General features: G+C 54.0%; 1 protein-coding gene across 2 annotated transcripts in view; it reads right to left on the reverse strand.

Moving 5' to 3' along the window:
- The window catches only part of LETM1 (leucine zipper and EF-hand containing transmembrane protein 1), a 103295-nt gene that overhangs the window by 10693 nt on the left and 76868 nt on the right, over window positions 1-15734 (reverse strand). For both annotated transcript variants that reach the window (XM_077136217.1, XM_077136218.1), the window contains exons 4-10: window positions 15540-15683; window positions 14250-14387; window positions 13010-13213; window positions 3410-3529; window positions 2004-2135; window positions 1390-1533; window positions 781-906 (exon numbers count right to left, since the gene is read on the reverse strand). In XM_077136217.1, the coding sequence (XP_076992332.1) occupies window positions 781-906; window positions 1390-1533; window positions 2004-2135; window positions 3410-3529; window positions 13010-13213; window positions 14250-14387; window positions 15540-15683 (1008 nt within the window). The remainder of the gene's footprint in view (window positions 1-780; window positions 907-1389; window positions 1534-2003; window positions 2136-3409; window positions 3530-13009; window positions 13214-14249; window positions 14388-15539; window positions 15684-15734) is intronic.

Raw genomic sequence — 15734 nt, forward strand, 5'->3', positions numbered from 1 at the left:
GTCCCCTGCCCATGCCAGTCTCCCTGAGAACTGTTTCATCTGGCTTCCCTCCTGCCACTAAACTCGCTCCTGGAGGTGCCCTCCAGGGCCCTGTCCAGGCCTCAGCTCATCCCTCGGACACAAGTTGGGAAGGCACGCAGGGGCCAGCTCCCAGACCTTTTCCAATACCCGCTGCCTCAGGGGCTTTGTGCACATCGGCAGCCTTGAAAGCTACGTGCATGCTGATAATACCCGATGCCCATCTCCAGAAGCTGTGCCCAGCCCTCGCCCAGGGCACCTCCTCCGCCCAACATGGCCAGGCCTGAACCCCGACGGTCCCCAAACCTGCCACCCCATGCTCATCTGCCCCCTGCCCATGTGAGAGGTGAAGACAAGGTGCTTGTAGAGTGACTCCAGGCAGCTGTGGCAGGTCCAGGGTGGGCCTTGGTGGAGATGGGGCGAGGCAGGGTGGGGTGCGGCAGCAGGGCAAAATGGGCCTGCGCTCCTTCTGGAGCTAAGCCGACCAGGGGCTGGGTAGGGAGGGCAGCCGGGGGCCTCAGTAGCAGCCAGGCCAGGCCCAGCAGATCCACCAAGGACAAAGGCAGAGGCACTGCCCACCCCTCCCCGTACCACCGATTATCCCTGCCCTGTCCCCCAACATCCACCTTCCCCCCGAGCCAGGTCACACACCCCCAGTCCCATCTCTGATGGCCTGGGACAGTCTGGCCCTTCACCAGCTCTGGTCAACTTCCCCTTCCCCTGTGCAGAGCCGGTCCCCCACAACACACAGGTGGCCACTACCTTCACGCCTTCCAGGACGGGGGCAGTGTCCTGCAGAGTCTCTGCCAGCACAGTCACTTCTGGGGGGGGCTCAGCCACTGGCCGCCCAGGAGAGGCTTCCACCACCATTTCCACCTCAGCTTCTTTCTGCAATTCAAGGCCACAGCACTCACCACTGCCCTCCCCATCCTGCCCAGTCCCATCCCTCAGCGCGCAGACTGCCCCCACCAGAGCCACCCCCAGCAGCAGGTGGTCAAAGCCCACCAAAGACCTCCATGCGGCTTCGCTGCAGGGCCCAGCAGTTCACTTCATCCCCAGCCCCTTGTCAGACAGACAAGCCAGTGCTGGCCACAAAGGACAAACCCGAATGGACGGGTGCCCAAGCTCCCCATCACCAGAGAGCAGGAGGCTGGGGTGTGTGCACACACGAGCAGAGGACTCGGGGGGCCTGCTGGGGGCCGAGCCTGCAGCCCCGATGTGGAAGTGTGGTGGAGGATCATCCCCAGGCCTGCAGGGCATGGAGGCATGTGCCAGGGCCCCACCCTGCCTGGCCCCTGACCGAGGGCAGGCCAAGCAAGCCCACCCAGCCCAAGATGAGCGAGCCCGACAACGGCCCCCAGCCCCGCGTACGGCTGCCTCGGTGAGCTTCTCCAGCTCCTTCTCTCTGTGCTCCCGCCGGATGGCCGCCTCCTCCTGCAGCGTGGCTTCCAGCTTCGCCTTGTTGTCCACCTGCTCACCCTCCACCTCAGCCACCTTGACCTGCGCCTCCTTTGCCTGGGAGGGGACGGACATCCGACAGTGAGCCTGGGGAGGGCATGGGGGGCTGCTCGCCCCAACCACCCTGCACCCAGCCTGGATCCAAGCTGTCACAATCTGCGCTCCAGACAAAGGGGAGGGACTGCCCCTCAGACTGCTGGGAAAGGCTGGGAGGCTCCCCAGAGGTTCCCTTCCACACGTCTCCCAAACAGGTGTGCGATGTTCTAAGGAATAGACATGAGGCACTACTTGAAGGAATCCTTAATGCTTAACTTTAAATCCGCCTCGTATGGCCTCCCGTGGTGGAGACTTGGGGCAGCAGGATGGGGGTTGCTGAGGGGGGCAGGCAGAGGTGCGTGGTGGCACGGGGGCTTGGCTGGAGGGAAGCCAGGGATCCACAGGCTCTGGGGACAGCCTCCATGTGGCACTTCCCTGCTAGCCCCCAGGAAAGTGAGGGGCTACTCCAGCAGGGCTTGGGCAGCACGTACCACAATCTCGGGAAGAGTCTGTAGCGTGGACTTGAGCTGGTCAGCAGGTGAGAGAGTGTCCGGCAGGTACATGGCCCGGGAGAGGATGAGCAGCGAGGTGGGGATCTCCTGGTTCAAGTGCAGGTCCAGCCACTGTGGTGTGAGACGAGGCAGGTCAGCCCGGGACGCCCCCACCCCATGCCTCCCAGAGGCCGACTACTGCAAAGGCAGCGTCTCAGGACCTCAGAGCTGGCCTGTCGCTGCACTGCACAGCTCCAAGACCCAGTCACACACCCGGTCACCATGGCGGGGGCTCTAGGCTACCAAAGGTCACAGGGTAATGCCATGGAGGAAGCGCCGTTCAACATTGGAACCGCACAGCCCTCCTCTGGGCGGGCACGCCAGGCCGACTGAATGGCGCTAAGACCACGCTCGAGCTGACAGCGTGTGGACACGGAGATGAATGAGAAGGATCCCCAAGAATAGAGAGACGTTGTGCGCAGGCAAATGATTAAAGAAAGAAAACACCTGGGTGCTACACCGACCCCTCCCTAGCCGGGGCTGAGAGTCTCGGCCGGTGCAGGGGAACTCGGTGGGCGGCCTGCGGCACCAGCGTGGGCCCACTCAGGCCTGAGGGTGCCTGGGCACAGACTGGACCCAACCCCAGGGAACACGTCTGCCAGTTCAGGGGGAGCAGGGGAGAGGAGGGCACGTGTGATGGCCCCGCTCCGCGTCACAGGAGGAAGAGCACACGCGCCTACTGCCCCTCAGACGCACGAGAGGCTGAGACGGGTGCTGAGAGCGGCGGGTAGGCCAGTGCTCGCCCCACCCTTCACAGCACCACACGCAAAGGGATGTACTGAACGGACGAGCCAAGCCAGGGTGAGGTTCCAAGGCCCACTGACGCTCTCAGCCGCAGGCGTCAGGGGCAGCTACGGTCTCTGCACAGAGCCCGCATGTGAGTGCCCCCACGGGCCCCTCAGTGCTGCAGAAGGCAGGGGCGCCGCTGCTCTGGACTCTGGGCACCTCCCCGAAGATACCAAGGCCCGGGTCAGGCAGGGGCTAGGACCAACCAACCTCTCCTGGCCTTGACCAGCACAAACCCGCCAGGTGAGCGTGCCAGGAGTACCCCCAAAGCCTCCACGAGCCCTGAGTGGACTGTTAGTGGATGAAAAGGGTAGGTGGGAGGCCTTTGAAGCAACCAAGCAGGCGAGCAAAAGCACAGCCCCGTACACCAGATCACTGAGGTAGAGAACACTGGGACTGTGCGCACGCAGGAGGGCGCCTGCGTGTACAGGTGTGCATGCTTGTGAGCCTGGGCAAGTGAGCATGCGACACCACTGAGAAGGCCATGAATACCCACTTGGTCTGACCAACCCTGGGATTTGGGGTCCCTCTGCCTGCTGGGCAGAGCCCGGGCCACCTACCTGCTTCAGCTGCTCCCTCAGGCGGTCCTGGGTGACACCTAGCGCCCGCATGCCTCGCGCCCGGCACGCCGACTGCAGCTCCTTTACGTTGAGACTGTCCACCCCTTCCTCGGCAATCAGCTGTAAGAAAAGTTGGCAAATTCTTGTTTCCAAGGTCAGCAGAGGTTTGAGGAGCTCATGGTTAGCACTGCTGGCAATTAAGTGTCTACCTCGAAACCACTTTCCTCGGATAAAACCTGAGGGAAACCTCCAGTTCTGGGCTGGAAGGACTGGAACCATTTGATCAACACCTGAGCAAGGCTGTAAGACGGAGGCCAGGGGGGCCAAGACCATCCCTGAGATGCAGAAAACCCTCTGTCCAGGGCTGAGCTCAGGGGAAGGGCACCCGACACTGCCCCGGGCACGCCGCTTTGCAGGCACTCGGGTCCAGGCCTGTCCTGGCCTCCAGCCTCCACAGAGCTCAGTGTCAGGACAGCAGAAGAAAGAAGCATTGAGGAGCAGGGCCAGAAGCCCCCCAAACTCAGCCCTGCTCCTCCTCCTTGGCCAAGGGGATGAAGGAGACCCAAATCTGGAAAAGCTAACAGGACTCCAAGGAGAAAGGATGAGAGAGCTGGCAGATCACGGCATATTTGGGGGACATACAGGAAGCGAGAAGAGTGACAGAGAGAGAACAGATGCCCGAGCCCCCTCATCTGTGTTGGGGAGGCTTGGGGCCTGTCCCCCAATCCACTTCCTACTGGTTCACTCAATGGTACCCCACAGGTTCCTCATTCATTCTCTCTTCCTCCTCAGAGGGATGATTTCCACTGTCCTATCTTCAAGCTTTCTGACTCTTCCTTCCGCCAGCTCCCATTTGCCGGGGAGTGCCTTTGGGGACCTTTTAACTCTTCTTTTGGTGGTCTTCAGCTGTGTCGGGTCCCTTTTCCTGACTTCTACTTTTCTGCTGATACGCTCTTTGTGTTCATCTGTCATTCTCCAGATTTCCTTTAGCTCTTTGGGCATGTTTAGGACCATTTAAAACATATATATAACATATATATGTCTATTTGTCTGGAACGTCCCAGAGGTCTGGTCTTCCTCATCGATGGTTTCTGATGCTTTCAACTTCTTTTCCTAGGCCATCATTTACTTTTCTCTGTCTCTTTTGAACCTTTTGTTGAGATCTGGTCATTTTGATATTTCAGTGTGCTTTCACTGGAATTTAGACACTGAGGTGTCAGTTCCTTAAGCTTGTATCAGCTACTCTTATGACAGAGCTTTCCTTGAACAGCAGGAGCTAACAAAAAAAGAAGAAAAAACATCTTTTCCAGTCTGTTCAGATCCACCCGTGCAAGTGCTCTCTCCTTTCAGGCTTCTCCACATCACAGCCTTCCAGAAGAGCCTGAGGCCAAGATGTAAAGGCTTCCCTGGTCCTTTCTGCGCATGTGACCTGTCTTGGTGGCATGTGGTCCTGCGACTTCCCCGCTTACATGGTTCCTAATTCCCCTCTTCCCTAGGATACAGTTTCCTCATGGTTCTAGACACTGGGAGAGGACTCCCAGGGATGAGCCTGGCCCTGGCATCCTGGGATCAACAATGCCATCTTGACTAAAGGGGGAAAAGAAGTGTAACTAAAACGGTATCAGTGGCAGAGAGAGTTCAAATACAGTCGAGAGGCTACGAAGTCATTCTTATGCAAGCTTCAGTCAATCACGCTATCTATTATAGCTTGCCAAACCCCAACCAAAACTATTCCTGCCAATCCTCAAGAACACCTAGGGCATTATATAAGATTCTACAAAGGTTCCATGCACTAGGGTAACTTTCCAGAAACCTACAACCTCCAGATGGGTCTCTGGACCAGGAAGTCCTTAAAGGCAGAGGGGCCAGCCTCACCAGAACATCAGCTAGTTCCATCCCCTACCCCATATTACGGACAGCCCCTTCCAACATGAAAAAGTTAGAATGGGCACAGCCCAAATACCCCTTAAGAGTGGGCAAAAGATCAAAGGTGATGGTGGAGTTATACAGAGAAAGTCGGGTTTAACAAATGAGTATGAGTGCTGAATCATTATATTGATACCTCTTTCAGTCTCCAGTATCTTAGAGCGGCAAGATAAAAAAACTTAAAATCGTAGAATTGTAACTGACAGCAAACTCTGAAATCTGTTCTACAATTGTTGCGCTGTGCTTTGAAATGTATTGCTTTGTTGTATATGTTATTTTTCACAAAAAAGAAAAAAAGCTAATTGTGATGGCAAATGCACAGCTAAATGACAAAAAAATTAATGCAATCATGCACTGCATTAAATAAAGAATTTAAAATCTTAAAAACTACAAAACATTGCTAAAGGAAATCAAAGAAGACCTAAGCAGGCAGAAAGACATTTCATGATCAGAACGTGCTCATGGAAAGGGAAGGCTGAATGTTGTTAAGATGCCAACTCTATCCAAACTGATCTACACACTCAATGCAATACCAATCAAAATCACAACAACCTACTTGGAAGACCAGAGAAAACTGGTTATCAAATTTACCTGGAAGGGAAAGAGACCCGAAATAGCTTAAGTTATCCCACAGAAGAAGAGTGAAGTGGAGGACTATCACCCTTAAGTTATCCCACAGAAGAAGAGTGAAGTGGAGGACTATCACCCTCTGACTACAAAGCCACAGTGGGTAAAACAGCATGGTACTGGCCAAAGGCAGAAACACTGACCAATGGGACTGAATTGAGAGTGTGGAGATGGACAACCAAATCGATGGACAACTTATCTTTGATAAGGCCACCAAATCCATGGAACTGGGACAGAACAGACTTTCCAATAAATGGACATGGGAGAACTGGATCCCAACAGCCAAGAAAATGAAAGAGGGCCCTACCTTACACCCTACACACGACAATTCAAAATAGATTAAAGAGCTAAATGTAAGAGCCAGTACCATGAAATTTCTAAAAGAAAATGCAGGGAAACATCTGCAATAGGAGATGTTATTACCTAGTAATAGGAGGTAACTTCTTAAACTTTACACCTAAAGCACAAGCAGTGAAAGAACCAGATTCAAACGATGTGTGCTTTGTTTCTTTTAAAATTACTATTATTACTTTGATAAGGGGTAGTTTTGATTTGATATTTGGTGAGGCTATATTTGTTGGTTGTTTGTTCTCTATGGACAAATGAAAATTGTTTAAAATTGAGAGTGCTGCTGACCGTAAGACCAAGTGAGGACAGTGTCAGTTAAGGTTTATTCTGGACATTAGCCACGACGCCCATAGATGGAGCCGAAGGGTGCAGTGACCGAGAGGCAGGATGGTAAGCGGTGACGCGGTTCTGTGATGGACCACGGCGTGGTAACTCAAAGGAGGGACGTCGAGGGGCACACAACGAGCTGGATAAACCTGGGGGACAATGTGTTGTGCAAAATAATTCTGAGACAAAAAGAACAAATATGCTAAGGTTTCTCTGAGAAACTACTATAAGAAAATGGGAGCCTAGATCGCAAACTCTTACAGCAGCCACACTTAGTCTGAAGCTGTGAGTGTATTTCTAGATCCAGAGACACTGAGCTATCTATATGTGTATCAGCTGGTGTTTTCCTGGGACACCTAAGACACAGAAGTGGAGTGTTGCAGCCCTGAAAGTTAGCACTGCTATATACAATAATGGTTAAAATAACTGAAAAAGAGATCAGGCCTCAATTAGAGTTTAAAACCAAGTGAATCTGGCTGGTCTAAGGTAAATCAGAATACAGGGTAAAGATATACGCACTCTAGACCTTCACCTACTGTATGAGATCAAAGGCAGACAGGTTTATTATGCCCAGAACCTAAAGTTTCTGTAACACATCATCTAAATCACCCTGTCCGAATGGCTCATTTAAACAACCCAAACTCCTGGAGTCCAGAGTGGGAATGAGGCCTTACAATTCTGTGAAGTTTAACATAATACCCGGAGACATCTTAGATAATGGTAGGCTGATAGTTTAAAAGTATTATTATAGTTTCTTGAGGGTCTGAAGGGAAAAATATATATATACATGGAACTATTAAACTTTCCCATCTAGGAAACCCCAGGCACCCTCTCAACCATGACTCCTAAGAAAACAGGCCAAGCCCTAGACTTTGAGGCTTGCCCTTATGAAATGTACTCCAGCAGCGGAGAAGCTAAGACTGTTATAATGAGGCTTAAGGGTTGCTTCCAGGAAGCCTCCCTGTTGCTCAAACGTGGCCTTTTTCTAACACCAACCCTGAAAGGAAAATCTTACCCTCCACCCTACATGGGACATGACATGCAGGGGTGACACTGGCAACACCTTCCAGACCAAGAGGGGGACAAGAAGTGTAATAAGACATCAATGGCAAAGAGAAGCCAAATAGAGTCAAGAGGCTATTCTGGAGGCTACACTTACGCAAGCTTCAGTTAGACAGTGCTCACTGCCATGGTTTTGCTAACCCCCAACCAACATCACTCCTGTTGACTCTTAAGAACACTGAGGGCTTGAACTGAGGCTCTATAAAAGTCTCATGCACTAAGTTAGCTTTCCTGGAACCCGTAATTCCCAGAGGGTTCCTAGGTCAGATAAATCCTGAAACCCAGAGGGACCAGCCTCTCCAAGATTAACAGCTAATTACATCCCCCTATCCTTTAGTGTCGACACTCTTCCTCAATGTGAAAAAGTCAGAATGGTCATTGCCCAAAGACCTCTCAAGACTGGGAGATGGATTAAAGGAGAAGTATTAAAGGAAGGTATAATAGAAAACATGGGATTTAACAAATGAGTATGGCTGCTAAATCACTATACTAACATTCTTTCTAGCCTCCACTGTTTTGGAGCAACTAGAAGGAAAAATCTGAGATGGTGGAATGCTGGCCCATGACAAATTCTGGAATCTGTTCTGTATCTACTTGTTTAAGTGTGCTTTGAAAATTATTATTTTTTCTTTCTTTGCTTTGTATATATGTTAATTTTTACAATAAAAAAAGTTAAAATGGGGGGGTGGATTGGGGAGACACTTGTCCTTTGGCTAGCTGTGCTTCCCATGAAGCCTACAGGGATTCCACAGTACGGAGACACACTCGCCTCTGAGTGACATGTGCCCTGGGCAGGGCTGCAACCTGGAAGGGTGGAAAATCCACAGGGGAGAAAGAAAGGTAACCATGCACAGAACCCAACCCACCTGTGCCGGTTTAAAACATGCATTACCACAAAAAAAGCCATGTTTAGTCCTGATAGAATCTTCTGGGGCCAGACCTATTGTTTTGGATGGGAAACTTTGGATTGTTTCCATGGAGATGTGATGTGCCCAACTGTGGCTGTGACATTTGATCAGACTGAGATGTGATGCCACCCATTTGAGGTGGGTCTTGATTAGTTTACTGGAGTCCTTTAAAAGGGGAAACATTTTGGAAAAACCTCAGGTGCAGATGCTTGGAGCACAGCTGTTTCAGAGCAGAAAGGGATGTTCAGAGATGCTGGAGTGCCGACCGAGAGAGCAGATACCTAGACACGGGCAGATGCCACCATGTGCTTTCCCAGGAGATGCTAAGCCAGCCAGCACCTGGAGCTGGGTCCTGCAGGGCCTGCAGGGCCTGCAGGCCTGAGGACATTGGGGACTTTGCCAACCTGAGCACCTAGGTCAAAGACCATGCCTGAGCCACAGAGGTGGTAGCACAGGGCTGTCGTTCTTGGGAGGTGAAGGTCAACGCCTGAGTGAAGGGGCTGCTAGGGCAGATGTGCTTGTGGAGCTACGATCCAGCTAGGAGACAGGTACAGGAACGTCCTGCTCTGCCACCTGGCACTGCACTCTCAGGCTGAGCAGGCCAGGGCCTGGCAGCACCTGAAACAGGGTCAGCCAGTCAACTCTGCAGGCTCCTGGCTGTCCCCCTAGGACCAGAGCAAACCAGGCCTGGCAGATCCAGTCTCTGGCCAGTCAAGTCCCTGACCAACTCACCAGGGGCCCAGAAAGGACAACCAAGAAAGAACCAAAAAAAGCAAAAGGAGACCACCCACAGGCCACCTAGAGTAACGACTGGAGCAGTCAGACCTGAGCTATGATTATCAAGTTCAAGAAAAGAGATGGCTAGATGTACAGTTTGACCAGAGAAGTGAAATCTTAAAAAAAAGAAAAAATTAAACAGAGTTTCTAGGACTGAAAAAGAACTAAGAAGAAGAGAAGAAGGGGCTAAAAACATATTAGACTAGTGTAAGCGATGAATAGTAAACTGAAAACAAACAAGGATGAAACAAGCAGTGTGACCTATGGGGAAAAGTTGAAGGGACAAGTGAACAGCAGCCCCCAAAAGCACAGAGAGAACAAGGAAGAAGAAATACCCAGTGGGCCGTGCAGCGATTCATAAGCAAGATAAATACAAAGACGCACCTAACACACTAGTGCAAAACTGTTACACACCAAAGACAGAGTCCTGGATGCTGCCAGAGACAAGAAGGCCTATCTCCCAAGGGCCACGACCAGGCCTGGCAGCTGACAAGATGACTTTAAAGGAAGAAAGATGTGCAGACATACAATTTTGTACCCAAGGAATAGCCCACAAAAATGCAAGGGAAATAAAGACACAGGTGGACAAACAAAATGGGGAGGATTCACTCTAGCGGACCCCCACCAAAAGAAGCACTAAAGGGGGTTCCTCAAGCAGAAGAAAATGACCACGGGTGGAAAGAGAAGGGGAGGGACTGGAGGTGTAGTCCACCCCACGGGGGCCCATGGGGACTGCACTGCTGTGGGGGTGGTGGAGACCTATTTTTATGGGAGCCGAGCATGGTCACGGGCTGCGCATGTAAAGGCAGGCTGTGCTGGTGCTGGGCTGTGTCCCCAGGTGCCTGCTGGGTTACATGTGCTTTCTGTCACTCAGATCTCCTGTCTCTCTCGCTCGCTCTCTCTCTTTTTTTGATTGTTTTATTGTATGTTATAACATATATACAAACAAGAAAGAAAAAAGTAATAATTTTCAAAGCACTCTTCAAACTTCTGTTACAAGACAGATCTAAGAGTCTGTCATGGGCTACCACACCATCATCTCAGATTTTTCCTTCTGGCTGTTTCAGAACATTAGAAGCTAGAAGGAATAACCATTTTTTTTATTATTATCACAATTGACGTTTTTTTTCTTTTCTGTGAAAAATAACATATACAAAAAAAGCAATAAATTTCAAAGCACAGAGCAATAAATTAGTTATAGAACAGATTTCAGAGTTTGCTGTCAGTTACAATTCTACGATTTTAGGTTTTTACTTTCAGCTGCTCTAAAGTATTGGAGACTAAAAAAAAAAAAAATCAATATAATGATTCAGCAATCATACTCATTTGTTAAAGCCGACCTTCTCTGCATAGCTCCACCATCACCTTGGATCCTTCTCCCACTCTTTGGGGGTTTTGGGCTATGCCCATTCTAACTCTTTCATGTTGGAAGGGGCTGTCAGTAATATGGGATAGGGAGATGGAACTAGCTGATGTTTTGGAGGGGCTGGGCCCTCTAGGTTTCAGGACTTACCTGGCCCAGGGACCCATCTGGAGGTCGTAGGTTTCTGGAAAGTGACCCTGGTGCATGGAACCTTTGTAGACTTATGTACTGCCCTAGGTGTTCTTTAGGATTGGCTGGAATGGTTTTGCTTGGGATTTGGCAAGTTAGGATAGGTAGCAAAGGTCTAACTGAAGCTTGTGTAAGAGCAACCTCCATGACTCTATTTGCGCTCTCTCATCTCCTGTCTCTTTAATCAGTTGCTAAAAGGTGGTGTCATGGTCAGGTCCATGCATCAACTTGGCCAGGTGATGGTGCCGGGCTGTCTGGTCGAGCAAGTGCCGGCCTGTTCTTTGCCATGAGGACATTTCATGGACTTAAATCACGATCGCATTGGCAGCATCCACAGCTGATTGCATTTGCAATCAGCTAAGGGGAGAGTCTTCTGCACTTTTATAAATTTTATACTTACAGATAACTCTTGCTGATTCTGTTACTCTAGAGAACCCGAGTTAATGCAGGTGGTAATTCAGACTATATTTTCTGATCATAGTGGGTTTAAGCCAGTCATCATTTACAAACGATAGTTACAAAATTCCCACAGTGGTTCACTGGTCGGCAAGACTGAAGAGATGTCGAAGTCCAGCAGACTTGGACAACGATATTCAGCGGAGGCTGTGGTCCGTGGTCCAAGGAAAAGACGTGGGCAGATGCAAGAGCCTTCCCACGCCCTGCTTCAACCTCCTCCCCGGGAAAACGCAGAGAACAAGGCAGCCCCTGCACCGCAGATCTCCATGACGGCTGAGCAGCGAGATAGGAGATCAGCATGGGCTCACCACACACATCTGTCCTCTCAGCCCCACAGCCAAAATCTCCCCAGAACTCCAGCCCTCTCCCGCTCTGTACCGCACGAGGCATGTCTAGCTCTTTCTTTTTATGGATGGGGCAGCATATAGCGGCTCCCTGGGCGCCACAAAGTGTTGAACTTTGCAGGACAACACAGCAGCAGCAAACATCGGTCGGATACCGCTATGGACTGGTTCTGGGGGCCACTTCCCCATCAGGCTGCATGCGGGACGTCTGACTCCTGGTCTCTGTGCAGCAGGGCTCTCGGTGCTCAGTGGCAGAGAATGCTGTGTGAAGTCAGCGAGGTGGCGGTGCTCGTCTGAACCAAGGTGTGAGAAGCCACCAGTGACGGGTGACTCAAGGCCTGGCATCAGGGCAGGTCTCCAAACACCCATTACTCCGGAGGCCCCACGGCCCTGGCCCAGGAGGACGAGAGAGCCCCTGGCTGTGGCCAGAGCTGTGCATGTGTGTGTGTGTGTGTGTGGGGGGGGAAGGGCAGGCCTCCAGTCACGAGTGCAAACACTTGGTGTGCGGCCAGGAAGTGCTGCCATCACACGCGGGGAAGCCCCCGACTCCCCGTCCAGGCACTCCAGTTTTAAACCGTGCTGTCGAAAAGTAACAATAAGGGCTCAACACATCGTTCTAACAAACTTCAAATTTAGAAAGAGCATTTCTAACTGCCACCACTAATCCTTCCAGAGAAAACTACAGGTAAGAGCCACCCCTTGCCACCAAAAGAAAAGCACGTGGCCATGTGGCTGCTAGTCACGGGCCGCTGCTTGTGGCTGACCAGCTGGGGAGGGGCACCTGGGGTCAGGGCCCCTCTGGGAGACTCAGCAAAGGGGGGAGCCGAGACCGGTTTTGACTTCCCATCCTTTGACCCAGTTCTTGGTCATTATTTTTAAGGAAATTATTCAAGGTCTGGAATGAAAATCTATGTTTAAAGATGCTGCTGTGTTTAGGATGGCAAAAAGCCAGCAAAAGTAATATCCAAACAAATCATGATGCATTCACGTAATGAAATGTCAAGCAGCTGTGAGAATGCATTTTCAATGAGTATTTGGTGATGGGAGGGTCCCATAACACAGTACCAGGTGTAAATCACATGGGTGGCCCAATCCCCAAACCTATTTATACACACATGCACACACCCACACAGTACCTGCACATGCACTCACGCGCACACGGAGCAAGGAGGGCAGACGACACGTGGCTCACGGCCTGGGTTTCCGAACAGCAGCTTCCTGCACCCCTCCCCTCTGCTCGCCCTCCCCTCCCTGCCCCCGCCCTGCAGCCCACCCTGTCGTCAGCCTTGATGGAGCGCAGCCTCATGATGAGCTGGAAACGCAGGAAGTTGTTGGTGCCGATGGACTGTAGCTCCAGCAGTTTGCAAAGGGCCACCAGCTGCTGCCGTGTGAGGTTGTCCAGAGTCAGCTCATCTTCAAATAATTTGGAAAAGCGCATGATTTCCTCGTTGCTGGGCCTTTCGCCGGTCTCACGGATCTGCAAAACCCCAAGGGTCACCCACTGGGTCACGCTGCTAGTGTTTTGGGGTCAAATGCCTGAACTGACTGAGCAGCCTTGGGATACCCAGAAACAAGAGACCCCAGGATGAGGGGACCCCCAACCCCACCCCACCTCCTTTGGGGGCTGCACCTCACACCTGTGACTCTAATTGCTGAACTCTCCTGCCTAGGCAGGCCCCAGGCCTGTGGGCCAGAGCCTGAGTGGGAGGGGGAGGAGGGGAGGGGGTGGGGAGGTAGGGAGGGGCAGGGAGGAGGGGAGGGGGTGGGGAGGTAGGGAGGGGCAGGGAGGAGGGGAGGGGGTGGGGAGGTAGGGAGGGGCAGGGAGGAGGGGAGGGGGTGGGGAGGTAGGGAGGGGCAGGGAGGAGGGGAGGGGGTGGGGAGGTAGGGAGGGGCAGGGAGGAGGGGAGAGAGTAGGGATGGGAGGGAGGGGCAGGGAGGAGGGGAGAGGGTGAGGATGGGAGGGAGGGGATAGGGAGGGAGGGAGGGGAGGGGGCCAGGAGGGAGGAGAGGGGGGCACTTGCTGTGGAGTGGGATTCTGCAGCCCCAGGGTTTGCACGTGTTGTTCCCTGTGCTTGGCGTTGGGAAGGGGCCTCCCTGGCACCCCCAAGTGGCTGGGTAGTGTGCCAGCCGAGCCCCCCCCACCCCCACCCCCACCCCCGGTCCTCATGGCAATGCCTGTCCAGACACCCCCAGGCAAGCCCTGTGCTTCCCTCCCTGCCTTGGGGCTGCCGGCCCACAGCTCGCTGAGGGACCCTCTGACCGACCATGGCGGAGGGTTCAGTTCAGCCCCGACCATCAGGTCTGGGGTCCTCATCTGCCCACGTCTCCATGACCCCGAGCACCGAGGCCAGGCTTGAGGGTCACCATGGGCCCGGGTCCCACGAACAGCAGACTTACCCGCCGAGGACACAGGAGGGTGACTCCTGGCAGAGCACACAGGAGCTAGGCCCCCCGGCCCCGCGGCAGGGCGCCCTGCGCGCCGACCCCAGACCAGGCCCCGGCCCCACCAGCACCTTCTGGAAGAAGGCCGAGAAGTCCCTGGTGGCGCTGCCCTTGGCGGCCTTGTTCTTCAGGGCCATCTCCTCGATGGTGTCCTGCAGGAACCTGGCCAGCTCCAGCTTGACCCGCAGCTCCTTCTTCATCTTCTCCTCCTGCAGCGGCCAGAGAGGGAGCTGCCGCCCAGGCTCTGGGCCCCACCCCCGCGCCCCGAGACCCCAACACCCTGCCCCTGCCTCACCCCTCCGGCCACCAAGCCTCAGCACAGCAGCCACATCCAGGGTGGCGGCTTCACCGCCGGACTGACTCGCAGCAGAAAACTCATACATCTCAAGCCAGTACACACTCACCCTCACACTCACTCTGGTGCACTAGCACACGCTGTTGCACACTTATGACAGACGGAGCGAAGGCTCCCCTCCAGGGCAGGGCATGTGGGGGTTTCCTACTTCACGGCCTTAATGCCTACATGGCTCCCTCTCCGTGAGGGAGCCGAGGGCAGAGCTCTCGGGCTCTGGGGGCCACGTGGTCTGCCACGACCCCTACCCCCACCGCAGCGCAGACCCAGCCATGGGCGACCCTCAGCAAGGGGAGCTGGAGCGTGTGTGGGGCAAGACGTGACTGCAGGCAGCAGCTGCCCACCCATGCCATGCTGACCCATGGCCCACCAAGGGCTTGGCTCCTGCTTTCAGTGCTCCAGAAACCCACTTATAAGACACTTGAAGAGAACAAATTAGAATTCCAGAGTCCATTAAAAATTAGAACAGAGCAGGACGGAACTCCAAAGACACAGAAGCAGTAAAACCACCTCGGCAAGAACAAGAGAGCGACTGACTCCGTGAGCGAGCGCCTCCCGCCTGCCCCCCACCCGCCCCTGTCCACTCCCCTGCCTCCCCACCCACCCCCGGCCCGCCCCTGTGTACCCCCGTCCACCCCCTGCCTCCCCATCCACCCCCCACCTCCCCACCCACCCCCAGCCCGCCCCTGTGTACCCCTGTCCACCCCCTGCCTCCCCGTCCACCCCCCACCTCCCCACCCACCCCCAGCCCGCCCCTGTGTACCCCCGTCCACCCCCTGCCTCCCCGTCCACCCCCCACCTCCCCACCCACCCCCAGCCCGCCCCTGTGTACCCCCGTCCACCCCCTGCCTCCCCGTCCACCCCCCACCTCCCCACCCACCCCCAGCCCGCCCCCGTGTACCCCCGTCCACCCCCTGCCTCCCCGTCCACCCCTGACCCGCCCCCGTGTACTCCCGTCCACCCCTGCTCCTGGCCTGCCCCGCCCCCGCTCCCCCCGCCCGCCCCCCACCTTGGCAGACTGGGTCTCGAAGGTGGACGGCAGCATGCTGGGGAACAGCTTCACGGCCACAGGAAGCAGGAACTCCATGAAGGGCACCACCACAAAGACGAGGAACGGGACCAGGCGGAAGAGGTCAGCACAGATGCGGAGAAACTGGAAGAGGGCACACCCGTTAGCGGACGGCAGCAGAGAGGGGCTTGGGAC

The sequence above is a fragment of the Tamandua tetradactyla genome, chromosome 19, assembly GCF_023851605.1.
Source record: "Tamandua tetradactyla isolate mTamTet1 chromosome 19, mTamTet1.pri, whole genome shotgun sequence".
Lineage (NCBI taxonomy): Eukaryota > Metazoa > Chordata > Mammalia > Pilosa > Myrmecophagidae > Tamandua > Tamandua tetradactyla.